General features: G+C 45.9%; 1 protein-coding gene across 1 annotated transcript in view; it reads left to right on the top strand.

The window, feature by feature from the left end:
* Positions 1–14261, top strand: part of RPS6KC1 (ribosomal protein S6 kinase C1) — a 158560-nt gene that overhangs the window by 10203 nt on the left and 134096 nt on the right. Inside the window, exons 2-3 of the mRNA XM_069768507.1 lie at positions 5589–5624; positions 6789–6909. Of these exons, the coding sequence (XP_069624608.1) occupies positions 5589–5624; positions 6789–6909 (157 nt within the window). The remainder of the gene's footprint in view (positions 1–5588; positions 5625–6788; positions 6910–14261) is intronic.

The following is a 14261-nucleotide window of genomic DNA, read 5'->3' as shown; positions in this document are numbered from 1 at the left end:
AAGAAGGAGCCTTTATGCTCTGAAAGCTTGCAAACATTATTTTCTGGTTAGCCAATAAAGGTATCACTCCTAGAATACTTCTCTCATCATTGGGCAGAAAAATATTCACATCTAGTACTTATTGAAGTGTGATTTGGGTCATTGTCCTGCTGGAAGACCCATGACCTCTGAGGGAGACCCAGCTTTCTCACACTGGGCCCGACATTATGCTGCAAAATTTGTTGATAGTCTTCAGACTTCATAATGCCATGCACACGGTCAAGCAGTCCAGTGCCAGAGGCAGCAAAGCAACCCCAAAACATCAGGGAACCTCCGCCATGTTTGACTGTAGGGACCGTGTTCTTTTCTTTGAATGCCTTTTTTTTCTCCTGTAAACTCTATGTTGATGCCTTTGCCTAAAAAGCTCTACCTTTGTCCCATCTGACCAGAGAACATTCTTCCAAAATGTTTTAGGCTTTTTCAGGTAAGTTTTGGCAAACTCCAGCCTGGCTTTTTTATGTCTCGGGGTAAGAAGTGGGTTCTTCTTCAGTCTCCTACCATACAGTCCCTTTTCATTCAGACACCGACGGATAGTATGGGTTGACGCTGTTGTACCCTCGGACTGCAGGGCAGCTTGAACTTGTTTGGATGTTAATCGAGGTTCTTTATCCAACATCCACACAATCTTGCGTTGAAATCTCTTGTCAATTTTTCTTTTCCTTCCACATCTAGGGAGGTTAGCCACAGTGCCATGGGCTTTACACTTCTTGATGACACTGCGCACGGTAGACACAGGAACATTCAGGTCTTTTGAGATGACTTGTAACCTTGAGATTGCTCATGCTTCCTCACAATTTGGTTTCTGAAGTCCTCAGACAGTTCTTTGGTCTTCTTTCTTTTCTCCATGTTCAATGTGGTACACACAAGGACACAGGACAGAGGTTGAGTCAACTTTAATCCATGTCACCTGGCTGCAAGTGTGATTTAGTTATTGCCAACACCTGTTAGGTGCCACAGGTAAGTTACAGGTGCTGTTAATTACACTAATTACAGTAGCATCACATGATTTTTCGAACAGTGCGAATACTTTTGTCCACCCCCTTTTTTATGTTTGGTGTGGAATTATATCCCATTTGGCTTTAGGACAATTCTTTTTGTGTTTTTTCATTTAAGACAAATAAAATGAAGATAATAATACCAAATAATTTGTGTTTGCAATCATTTTCAGGAAGAAACTGAGTATTATCTGACAGAATTGCAGGGGTGTCAATACTTTTGGCCATGACTGTGTGTGTAATATATATATATATATATATATATATATATATATATATATATTACACACACACACATACATATATACATACGCACACATATACACACACACACACACACATTATATATATATATATGTGTGTGTATATGTGTGCGTATATATATATATATATATATATATATATATATATATATATATATATATATATATATATATATATATATATATATATATATATATATATAATTTTATTTATTTTTGATGGAACTGAAATGATTTTCTCCGGGGTCTCGGCTGCCGTTTACCGGCGATCACAAAAAAAAAGGCGATCTCTTTTTAATTTCTCTGTCCTCCGATGTGATTGCACATCAGAGGACAGAGAAAAGGGGTCCCAGATAGCCCCCCGATACTCACCTATCTGGGGCCCCTTTTCTCTGACAGAGAAATTAAAGAGATCGCGTTTTTTTTTTTTTTTTTGCGATCGCCGGTAAACTGTTAATTACCGGCGATCGCAAATGCGGGGTCGGTAAAAAAATCCCCGAATCATGTTCTTTGGGGTCTCGGCTACCCCCGGCAGCCAAGACCCCAAAGATTCTCCCGGTGGCGGGCGCACTGCGCATGCGCCCGCCATTTTGAAAATGGCGGCGCCCACCGGGAGCCACGAGTAGCACCGGGGGAGATAGGTGAGTATCGGGGGGCTATCTCCCCCGGTGCTCCTCGTGGCTCTCGGTGGGCGCCGCCATCTTCAAAATGGCGGGCGCATGCGCAGTGCGCCCTCCGGCCGGCACCGGGAGAATCTTTGGGGTCTCGGCTGCCGGGGGTAGCGGAGACCCCAAAGAACATGATCGGGGTCGGTAGTCGACCCCTGTTTTGCGATCGCCGGTAATTGACTGTTTACCGGCGACCGCAAAAAAAAAAAATCAAAGTGTAATTCTCTGTCCTCTGATGTGATCGCACATCAGAGGACAGAGAAATAAAGGGATTCTGGGACCCTATTATACTTACCGGTGTCCCTGGATCCTCCTGCTGCTCCTCCTGGCCGCCGGGGAAAAGAAAATGGCGGGCGCATGCGCAGTGCGCCCGCCATCTATCGCTATCTGCCGGCTGACAGGAGAAGAGCAGTTGGGGCTAAAATTAGGGTTAGGGCTAGGGTTAGAGCTAGGGCTAAAGTTAGGGCTAGGGTTGGGGCTAAATTTAGGGTTAGGGTTGGGGCTAAATTCAGGGTTAGGGTTCTTTCACACTTACGTCGGTACGGGGCCGTCGCAATGCGTCGGCCTGACATACTGACGCACGTTGTGAAAATTGTGCACAACGTGGACAGCGGATGTAGTTTTTCAACGCATCCGCTGCCCAATCTATGTCCTGGGGAGGAGGGGGCGGAGTTATGGCCACGCATGCGCGGTCAGAAATGGCGGACGCGACGTACAAAAAAACGTTACATTGAACGTTTTTTGTGCCAACGGTCCGCCAAAACACAACTGATCTAGTGCACGACGGACGCGACATGTGGCCATCCGTCACGATCCGTTGGCAATACAAGTCTATGGGCAAAAAAACGCATCCTGCGGGCACGTTTGGAGGATCCATTTATTGTCCAAAACGACAGATTGCGACGGATGCCAAACGACGCAAGTGTGAAAGTAGCCTTAGGGCTAGGGTTAGGGTTGGGGCTAAAGTTAGGGCTAGATTTGGGGTTAGGGTTTGGATTAGAGTTGGTATTAGGGTTAGGGTTGGCATTAGGGTTACGTTTGGGATTAGGGTTAGGTTTGGGATTAGGGTTAAGATTAGGGTTGTGATTGGGGGTATATTGGGATTAGGGTTAGGGTTGAGGTTAGGGTTGAGATTAGGATTAGGGGTGTGTTGGATTTAGGGTTTTGATTAGGGTTGTGGTTAGGGTTGACATTAGGGTTGTTTTGGGGTAAGGGTTGTGATTATCGTTAGGGTTAGTGATTAGGATTATGGATCGGGTTGGGATTAGGGTTAGGGGTGTGTTGGGGTTAGGGTTGGAGTTAGAATTGGGGGGTTACCACTGTTTAGGTACATCAGGGGGTCTCCAAACACGACAGCCAATTTTGTGCTCAAAAAGTCAAATGGTGCTCCCTCTCTTCTGAGCTCTGCCGTGCGCCCAAACAGTGGGTTACCCCCACATATGGGGCATCAGCGTACTCGGGATAAATTGGACAACAACTTTTGGGGTCCAATTTCTCCTGTTACCCTTGTGAAAATAAAAACTTGGGGGCTACAAAATCTTTTTTGTGGAAAAAAAAATATTTTTTTTTTATTTTCACGACTCTGCATTCTAAACTTCTGTGAAGCACTTGGGCATTCAAAGTTCTCACCACACATCTAGATAAGTTCCTTGGGGGGTCTAGTTTCCAAAATGGGGTCACTTGTGGGGGGTTACTACTGTTTAGGTACATCAGGGGGTCTGCAAACGCAACATAACGCCCACAGACCATTCTATCTAAGTCTGCATTCCAAAACAGCGCTCCTTCCCTTCCGAGCTCTGCCGTGCGCCCAAACAGTGGTTTACCCCCACATATGGCACAGTGTACTCGGGATAAATTGGACAACAACTATTGCAGTCCAATTTCTCCTGTTACCCTTGTGAAAATAAAAACTTGGGGGCTACAATATCTTTTTTGTGGAAAAAAAAATATTTTTTATTTTCACGGCTCAACGTTGTAAACTTCTGTGAAGCACATGGGGGTTCAAAGTGCTCACCAAACATTTAAATAAGTTCCTTAAGGGGTCTAGTTTCCAAAATGGTGTCACTTGTGGGGGGTTTCACTGTTTAGGCACATCAGGGGCTCTCCAAACGCGACATGGCGTCCAATCTCAATTCCAGCCAATTTTACATTGAAAAAGTAAAACAGCGCTCCTTCTCTTCCAAGCTCTGCGGTGCGCCCAAACAGTGGTTTACCCCCACATATTGGGTATCGACGTACTCAGGAGAAATTGCACAACAACTTTTGGGGTCCAATTTCTCCTGTTACCCTTGTGAAAATTAGAATTTGTGGGCGAAAAATCATTTTTGTGTAAACAAATGCAATTTTTTATTTTCACGGCTCTACGTTATAAACTTCTGTGAAGATTTTGGGGGTTCAAAGTTCTCACCACACATCTAGATAAGTTCCTTAAGGGGTCTAGTTTACAAAATGGTGTCACTTGTGGGGGGTTCCCACTGTTTAGGCACATCAGGGGCTCTCTAAACGTGACATGGCGTCCGATCTCAATTCCAGCCAATTCTGCATTGAAAAAGTTAAACGGCGCTCCTTCACTTCTAAGTTCTGCGGTGCGCCCTAACAGTGGTTTACCCCCACATATGGGGTATTGGCGTATTCAGGAGAAATTGCATAACAAAATTTATCTTTACATTTCTGTTTTTACACTTGTGAAAATAAAAAAAAAATGGTTCTGAATTAAAATGTTTGCAAAAAAAAGTTAAATGTTCATTTTTTCCTTCCACATTGTTTCAGTTCCTATGAAGCACGTAAAGGGTTAATAAACTTCTTGAATGTGGTTTTGAGAACCTTGAGGGGTGTAGTTTTTAGAATGGTGTCACACTTCGTTATTTTCTATCATATAGACCCCTCAAAATGACTTCAAATGAGATGTGGTCCCTAAAAAAAAAAAATGGTGTTGTAAAAATGAGAAATTGCTGGTCAACTTTTAACCCTTATAACTCCCTAACAAAAAAAAATGTTGGTTCTAAAATTGTGCTGATGTAAAGTAGACATGTGGGAAATGTTACTTATTAAGTATTTTGTGTGACATATCTCTGTGATTTAATTGCACAAAAATTCAAAGTTGGAAAATTGCGAAATTTTCAAAATTTTCGCCATATTTCCGTTTTTTTCACAAATAAACGCAGGTAATATCAAAGAAATTTTAGCACTATCATGAAGTACGATATGTCACGAGAAAACAATGTCAGAATCACTGGGATCCGTTGAAGCGTTCCAGAGTTATAACCTCATAAAGGGACAGTGGTCAGAATTGTAAAAATTGGCCCGGTCCATAACGTGCAAACCACCCTTGGGGGTAAAGGGGTTAAAATTGGTAAAAGGGGAGTAATTTAAGCATTTTATATATGTTTGTTTCTACACTTTTTTTATTTTTAAATTTATGTGCTGGACCCACAGCCTTTGAGCTGCACTACCTGAGAACGACCACTACACAGTGTGTGGCGCTGTGGTGTTCGGTCCAGTTTTGGTTACTTGCAGATGTGTTCACAATGGGGGAAGTTTAGACAACACAAAGTTTCGTGTAAAACAGATTTTACAGATTTATCCGGCATTATGTTACATTGAGATTTTCTTTCTTGTTTCAGATTGTTTCCAGGAAGAACCCTGAAGATGTGCAGGAGGTAATCCCGCTCTGAATAATTTCTGTGTGCACTCAGATTGATCAATATCAAAGATGATCTCCAAGAAAACTTTACGTTTTGAGTGTAGTTTATCCCAATCCTTCTCTTCCCACAAATCTGTCCTCCCCGGGGTCTTTGGAGCAGAGATCTAGGCTTCTGTATCCGAAAAGCACAATCGTTCCAGCGCCCATTCACCGCCCCCTGCAACAATGAAGGGCATTATAGATGGCAGATCAGTGATTTATCTACATACTCCAGTACTGTAGAATTACAATGTAAAGACCAAGTGATAAGACCGTCTTCGTCTTGACGGGGACTAAATAAAATAAAGGAAAAATTCATAAAAAAATAAAAAGCTTTAAAAAATATTAAAAAGGTAAAGAAGATTAACTTCAGATCTATCAAAATATAAAATTATTTAAACTGTACGTTTAAAAAGAAAAATCAACGTGTCAGAGTTGCTGTTTTTTTGTAAAAAAAATGCTGCAATGAAAAGGTCACGTGCCTCCAAAAAGTATCCACAAAATGTCACTTTGCGCTCATAGGTCTAGAGGCAGAAAAAAAGTTACGGGTCCCAGAAAACGGCGAGTCAGTAATCTGAGCGGAATTCCCAGCGCACGGAGTATAAAGGGGTTGTCCTCTGATGGAAAGGCTTTCCCTATAAGCTCCATTAGTGCTTTTCTCAACGTTCCCAGGTCCAGCGCTGAGTCTCCGCAGCTGCAGCCCTTGGCATATATTATTGTCGGATGTAATGCCGACAGCCCTGCAGCCAATCGCTGAGCTCGGTGGCTCTGCCGAGTTGATGTGAAGATGTTCTGAACCCTGTTATTGGTTGCAACTCTGTCAACGTGATATAAAAAAAAAACACTGAACTGGACCTGATGAGGGTGAGTGAAGAACCTTTATTAGTTTTTACTAGTAACAAAAGCTGATAGGAAACACTTTTCTGAAAGGGGACACCCCTGTAATTCATGTAATCTGATTTTTTTTACATCCGAAAAGTCTGATAATCCAGCATCAGTATTGGCACAGAACGGATGGGTATGTCGGGCAGGGAGTTTTCCGATGTTTCTGCACCGGGAGGATGCATTTACTGTGACGGGCGCAGGCGATATTTGGGTGTTGCCCTGATTGCAGTGTATCTCCTCTCTCTACTCTCTTCAGATTGTGACTTGGAAAAGATACAGCGACTTTAAGAAGCTCCATCGGGATCTGTGGCAGATACACAAGAATCTCTTCCAACAAACTGAGCTCTTCCCTCCTTTTGCTAAAGCGAAGCTGTTTGGTGAGTGCCTGCAGAGGACGGCGCGGTGCATGCGGCCTCCGCTCATGTCTGCACTTGTCCTCCGTGCCTGACGCCCGCTTCACACCCTCGTGTTCTCCTTATGCAGATCTGTGTCTTTAAAGGGATTGTACACTTTAGCTTAATTTTTAACAAGACGTGTTCGGGACATAATTCTGTGGCACTCGCTGATCTGTAAGTTTTACAGGTTCTCCTCCTTCTTCCTTATAGTCTGCACAGATCTCCCGATCTCACAATGGCCGCTGATGGACCTCTGTGATGGACAGGCCTGGTCAGACGCTCCTCCACCTGTGGCCGCTGATGGACCTCTGTGATGGACAGGCCTGGTCAGACGCTCCTCCACCTGTGGCCGCTGATGGACCTCTGTGATGGACAGGCCTGGTCAGACGCTCCTCCACCTGTGGCCGCTGATGGACCTCTGTGATGGACAGGCCTGGTCAGACGCTCCTCCACCTGTGGCCGCTGATCGACCTCTGAGATGGACAGGCCTGGTCAGACGCTCCATTCCTGTGGCCGCTGATGGACCTCTGTGATGGACAGGCCTGGTCACACGCTCCTCCACCTGTGGCCGCTGATGGACCTCTGTGATGGACAGGCCTGGTCAGACGCTCCTCCACAGGTGGACGCTGATCGACCTCTGAGATGGACAGGCCTGGTCAGACGCTCCATTCCTGTGGCCGCTGATCGACTTCTGTGATGGACAGGCCTGGTCAGACGCTCCTCCACCTGTGGCCGCTGATGGACCTCTGTGATGGACAGGCCTGGTCAGACGCTCCTCCACCTGTGGCCGCTGATGGACCTCTGTGATGGACAGGCCTGGTCAGACGCTCCTCCACCTGTGGCCGCTGATGGACCTCTGTGATGGACAGGTCTGGTTACAAGCTCCTACACCTGTGGCCGCTGATGGACCTCTGTGATGGACAGGCCTGCTAAGATGCTCCTCCACCTGTGGCTGCTGATGGACCTCTGAGATGGACAGGCCTGGTCAGACGCTCCTCCACCTGTGGCCGCTGATGGACCTCTGAGATGGACAGGTCTGGTCAGACGCTCCTCCACCTGTGGCCGCTGATGGACCTCTGAGATGGACAGGCCTGGTCAGACGCTCCTCCACCTGTGGCCGCTGATGGACCTCTGAGATGGACAGGTCTGGTCAGACGCTCCTCCACCTGTGGCCGCTGATGGACCTCTGAGATGGACAGGCCTGGTCAGACGCTCCTCCACCTGTGGCCGCTGATGGACCTCTGAGATGGACAGGTCTGGTCAGACGCTCCTCCACCTGTGGCCGCTGATGGACCTCTGTGATGGACAGGCCTGGTCAGATGCTCCTCCACCTGTGGCCGCTGATGGACCTCTGTGATGGACAGGTCTGGTCAGACGCTCCTCTGTTGTGAATTCTGTGGCAGAGCTCCCTCCTGTGGTCACAAGTGGTACTTCGGCTGATTCTCTCTGTGAGCTTCTGTTGGTGGAGGGAAGTGGTACTGCGGCTTCTGAGTTTCCTCCCTCAGGTGATCTGGTGAGGTCGTTAGGTGCTTCTCTACTTAACTCCACCTAATGCTTTGATCCTGGCTTCCTGTCAATGTTCCAGTGTTGGACTTGCTTTTCCCTGGATCATTCCTGTGGCCTGCTGCTCTGCATAGCTAAGTTCTTCTTTGCTATTTGTTTGCTATTTTTTCTGTCCAGCTTGTCTAATTTGTTGCTGGAAGCTCTGGGACGCAAAGGGTGTACCTCCGTGCCGTTAGTTCGGTACGGAGGGTCTTTTTGCCCCCTTTGCGTGGTTTTCTTTAGGGTTTTGTGTAGACCGCAAAGTTACCTTTTCTATCCTCGCTCTGTTAAGAATGTCGGGCCTCACTTTGCTGAATCTATTTCATCTCTACGTTTGTCTTTTCATCTTAACTCACAGTCATTATATGTGGGGGGCTGCCTTTTCCTTTGGGGTATTTCTCTGAGGCAAGGTAGGCTTATTTTCTATCTTCAGGCTAGTTAGTTTCTCAGGCTGTGCCGAGTTGCATAGGCAGAGTTAGGCGCAATCCACGGCTGCCTCTAGTGTTGTTTGGAGAGGATTAGGGATTGCGGTCTGCAGAGTTCCCACGTCTCAGAGCTCGTTCTATGATTTGGGGTTATTGTCAGATCACTGTATGTGCTCTGACCGCTATGTCCATTGTGGTACTGAATTGCCTTTCATAACACTCCTCCACCTGTGGCCGCTGATGGACCTCTGAGATGGACAGGCCTGGTCAGACGCTCATCCACCTGTGGCCGCTGATGGACCTCTGAGATGGACAGGTCTGGTCAGACGCTCCTCCACCTGTGTACGCTGATGGACCTCTGTGATGGACAGGCCTGGTCAGACGCTCATCCACCTGTTGCCGCTGATGGACCTCTGTGATGGACAGGCCTGGTCAGACGCTCATCCACCTGTGGCCGCTGATGGACCTCTGTGATGGACAGGCCTGGTCAGACGCTCATCCACCTGTGGCCGCTGATGGACCTCTGAGATGGACATGTCTGGTCAGACGCTCCTCCACCTGTGGCTGCGGATGGACCTCTGAGATGGACAGGCCTGGTCAATAGAATAGATAGCAGCTGACAGCACTCTCAATAGGGGCGCCCGTTCAACATCCAGGGAACCGTCCCGGATCCAATATAGTCAGAGAAATGTAAAAAGAACAGCGCTCCATCCGGGTGTAGATTTTCTTAGAACAAATTTATTAAAGCCATAATCCAGCAACGTTTCGACCGGTATGCGGTCTTTATCAAGCATATAATACAACAGGGGCAGCCATCTTAAATAGCAAGGGTGCCACATAGTGCACCAATCACCATCAATCACCACCCCCCCACATATAACAAATAACTCCTAGAAAAAACAGACATCAATGTTCCATATATACAAGTATCACAAATAAACAATCTTATAATGTATAAAACACCACAAAACGCCGTCCAGATGCAGAGTTAATCCTGTGTTCATCCTGAATTCATACGGTGTTCCTTCCTGTATATCCGTTTCCATAGGGACACTAAGCCAATCATAGGATCCGGTATCGGTACGTCCATGTCTCCAGGGGCGATCAACCAATTGTGTCCTCCGATCCATGTAGTCTCGCAGAGGTCACCCAATCCAGCACCAGTCATTAGAACAATATCCTATCCGGGTCAATAGACTCCCCAATTAAAGCGCATAAATCCGCGCAGCCGCACAGGCACTGAATGAGACACCGCTCACGGCCGTGCCAGCGACCCGCCCACCGGACATACCGCGCATGCGCAACACAGGCACTCAGAACCCAAGCGCCATATGTGTGCGCAGGCGCACCACGCCGATGTTCGGACACCGCCACAGATCCGAAGACGCCGCCCATTCATGTTTCCTGAGTGCGCAGCGGCCACCAAGTGTGCGCACTGCCGGCAGGTGCATAGAAGGCACCAGTGGTGATGCGCACGCGCATCACAGTCAGGGTGAGCTTCACAAGAGTCTTCATTCTATAAACCGGATACAAAAGGCGCAACCCTCATAGAGGACACTAGCAAAACCCCACTCATGTACAAAGATCATACCGGGAATAACATATGAACAAAAGTAATACAGAACATATGGAAAACCCCACCAATCCCACTACATAAAGGCAACATATCAGTAAATTTACACGGCATTAAATGTGAAATAAAACCACACAAACTATCTAGACACTGAGGCAATCAAATAGCACAATGGAGACAGGAATAACAATAAATATCCATTCATTCATATTTCTTACAAAGGAAATCATTCCGATACTAGAAGATCCATCTCCATCAGCCTTTGATCGTCCCAGTGTCTACAAAATACAAATAAAAACATGACAAAGAATGTCAAATAAACAAATGTCTATTAAAAACAAACATATACTGACGAATTCACTGCACAAGGGAATAGAAACCAGACTAGGCACAAGATAACAGATTGAAATCCAAATTTAGACCCTTTGGTTGTAACGTCCCCAATGTGTAGATCCATCTCATCTCTTTTTTCTTTAATATTTGCACCCTATCACCACCTCTCCTTAACATGGGGACACTATCAATGACCCGAAAGCGAAGTTGGTTAACAGAGTGTCTCATTTCCATAAAATGTTTAGGGATTGGCAAGTCTGTCAGGCCTGTTCTTATTGTACTTTTATGCTTGCTAATGCGGATTTTGACTGCTGTAGTTGTCTCACATATATACGCCAGGCCACATGGGCAAACAATCATGTATATTACATAATTAGACAAGCAAGTATACCTTTCTTTCAAACAGATTTTTTTACCAGTATGAGGGTGATGAAAAGCATCACCCTTCAGCATGTTGTTGCAACAGGCACAACCCAGACACGGAAAATTACCGAGTCTGGTTGTGCCCAAAAGTTGTTGTACCGGGGTCCTCTCAGAACCGACGTCAGACCTCACTAATTTGTCCCTTAGATTCCGCCCCCTTCTGAACGACATCATCGGTGGTGACCTAAAGCCCTCAATGGCCGGCAGGCCACGTTGGAGAAACGACCAGTGTCTCTTCAACACCCATCCAATCTGGTTACTGGCAGAGTTATAAGTGGATACAAAGGGGATGCGCACATCAGGTTGTCTGCTAGGTGGTTTCTTACCAATCCCATCTCGTGATATACCGCGGGCCTTAATCCTAAACCCATCCACCACCGTCCTTGGGTATCCCCTTTGTAGAAATTTTCCACACATCTCCTCCAGTCTTCGGTCTATTCTCTCCTCATCAGACACGATGCGTCTGACACGTATGAGTTGACTCCATGGAAGGGAGCCCACCATTTTCCTAGGGTGATTACTATCAAACAATAGAAGGCTATTTCTATCAGTCCCCTTGATATAAATGTCAGTCCTCAACATGCCTCCCTCTTTGTAGACCAAGGTGTCCAAAAACTGTATCTGAGTGACAGAATGGGTAAGGGTAAACTGCAATTCGGGGTATACACTGTTGATCTCCCCCCAAAAATCCTCCAGTCCTTTCAACTCCCCATCCCATACAACAAAAATATCATCAATGTAACGCCACCAGGCTCTGACGCGGCGCCAGAAGGTAGAACTGTACACGAACCTGTCCTCGAATACCGCCATATAGATGTTAGCGTAAGTCGGGGCCACATTGGACCCCATGGCGGTACCCCTAAGCTGCTGGAAATATTCATCACCGAAGAGGAAATAATTCCTCCTCAGGATGAACTCCAGCAGCGTGAGGACAAGCCGTGCACATTCCGGGGCCACGTCAGAGCCCGATAGCGCACTGGACACTGCTTCTAGCCCCTTCTCATGCTCAATGGACGTATACAATGACGTCACATCGAACGAGGCCAGGATAGTAGAATCAGAAACCGTTACATCACGGATTTTATCAAGAAAATCACTTGTATCCCGGATAAACGACTTAGTTCTCACAGCAAAAGGTCGTAACACTTTATCCAAAAAAATCGCCGTTTTGTTAAACAATGAACCCCTACCGGATACTATAGGCCTACCGGGTGGGTTGTTTAGATCTTTATGGATCTTCGGTAATATATATATCACGGGCACTATAGGTGCATCAACAATCAAGTATTCAGACAACTTGTGGTCAATGAGTCCCATGGCAAGGGAATCACTGACCACAAGTTGTAATTCCCTCTGAAGACGAGGGGTAGGGTTAGATGATAATTTCTCATATACCAAGTGGTCATTCAATTGCCTACGAATTTCCGCCTTATACTTGTTCGTGTCCATAACCACCACCGCTCCGCCTTTATCGGCCGGTTTAATAGTTAATGCGGTGTTCTTTGCCAATTTCTCAAGGGTCGACTTCTCTAGCAAAGTCATATTGTGTCTGGAACTCGGTTTAAAATTAGTTCTGATCTTCTCAATGTCTCTTTGTACAAGCTCAATATAGGACTCAACAAAGTGGTTCCTATTCGGTGGTTGGAATTTACTTTTGTTATAAAGTCCCACCTGTTGTAATGAGAAGCTATTCGTCGGCACCTCGACCTCAGCACTACCTCCCACAGTCTTATCGGAGAAAAACGATGTCAGCCTCAATCGCCTATAAAAGGCTTGTAAATCAACCTCAATGTTAAACCAATCTGGACAATTCGAAGGACAAAACGACAAACCCCTAGACAGTACTTTAAGTTCTACCTGTGATAGTTCAACAGATGAAATATTTACCACCAATTTGATGACAAATTGGTGGTAAATATTTCATCTGTTGAGTCCTATATTGAGCTTGTACAAAGAGACATTGAGAAGATCAGAACTAATTTTAAACCGAGTTCCAGACACAATATGACTTTGCTAGAGAAGTCGACCCTTGAGAAATTGGCAAAGAACACCGCATTAACTATTAAACCGGCCGATAAAGGCGGAGCGGTGGTGGTTATGGACACGAACAAGTATAAGGCGGAAATTCGTAGGCAATTGAATGACCACTTGGTATATGAGAAATTATCATCTAACCCTACCCCTCGTCTTCAGAGGGAATTACAACTTGTGGTCAGTGATTCCCTTGCCATGGGACTCATTGACCACAAGTTGTCTGAATACTTGATTGTTGATGCACCTATAGTGCCCGTGATATATATATTACCGAAGATCCATAAAGATCTAAACAACCCACCCGGTAGGCCTATAGTATCCGGTAGGGGTTCATTGTTTAACAAAACGGCGATTTTTTTGGATAAAGTGTTACGACCTTTTGCTGTGAGAACTAAGTCGTTTATCCGGGATACAAGTGATTTTCTTGATAAAATCCGTGATGTAACGGTTTCTGATTCTACTATCCTGGCCTCGTTCGATGTGACGTCATTGTATACGTCCATTGAGCATGAGAAGGGGCTAGAAGCAGTGTCCAGTGCGCTATCGGGCTCTGACGTGGCCCCGGAATGTGCACGGCTTGTCCTCACGCTGCTGGAGTTCATCCTGAGGAGGAATTATTTCCTCTTCGGTGATGAATATTTCCAGCAGCTTAGGGGTACCGCCATGGGGTCCAATGTGGCCCCGACTTACGCTAACATCTATATGGCGGTATTCGAGGACAGGTTCGTGTACAGTTCTACCTTCTGGCGCCGCGTCAGAGCCTGGTGGCGTTACATTGATGATATTTTTGTTGTATGGGATGGGGAGTTGAAAGGACTGGAGGATTTTTGGGGGGAGATCAACAGTGTATACCCCGAATTGCAGTTTACCCTTACCCATTCTGTCACTCAGATACAGTTTTTGGACACCTTGGTCTACAAAGAGGGAGGCATGTTGAGGACTGACATTTATATCAAGGGGACTGATAGAAATAGCCTTCTATTGTTTGATAGTAATCACCCTAG

This window comes from Ranitomeya imitator, chromosome 5, assembly GCF_032444005.1.
Source record: "Ranitomeya imitator isolate aRanImi1 chromosome 5, aRanImi1.pri, whole genome shotgun sequence".
NCBI classification, from domain to species: Eukaryota; Metazoa; Chordata; class Amphibia; order Anura; family Dendrobatidae; genus Ranitomeya; species Ranitomeya imitator.
Note: the sequence above shows the minus strand (reverse complement) of the source record. Positions and strands in the feature narration are given on the sequence as shown.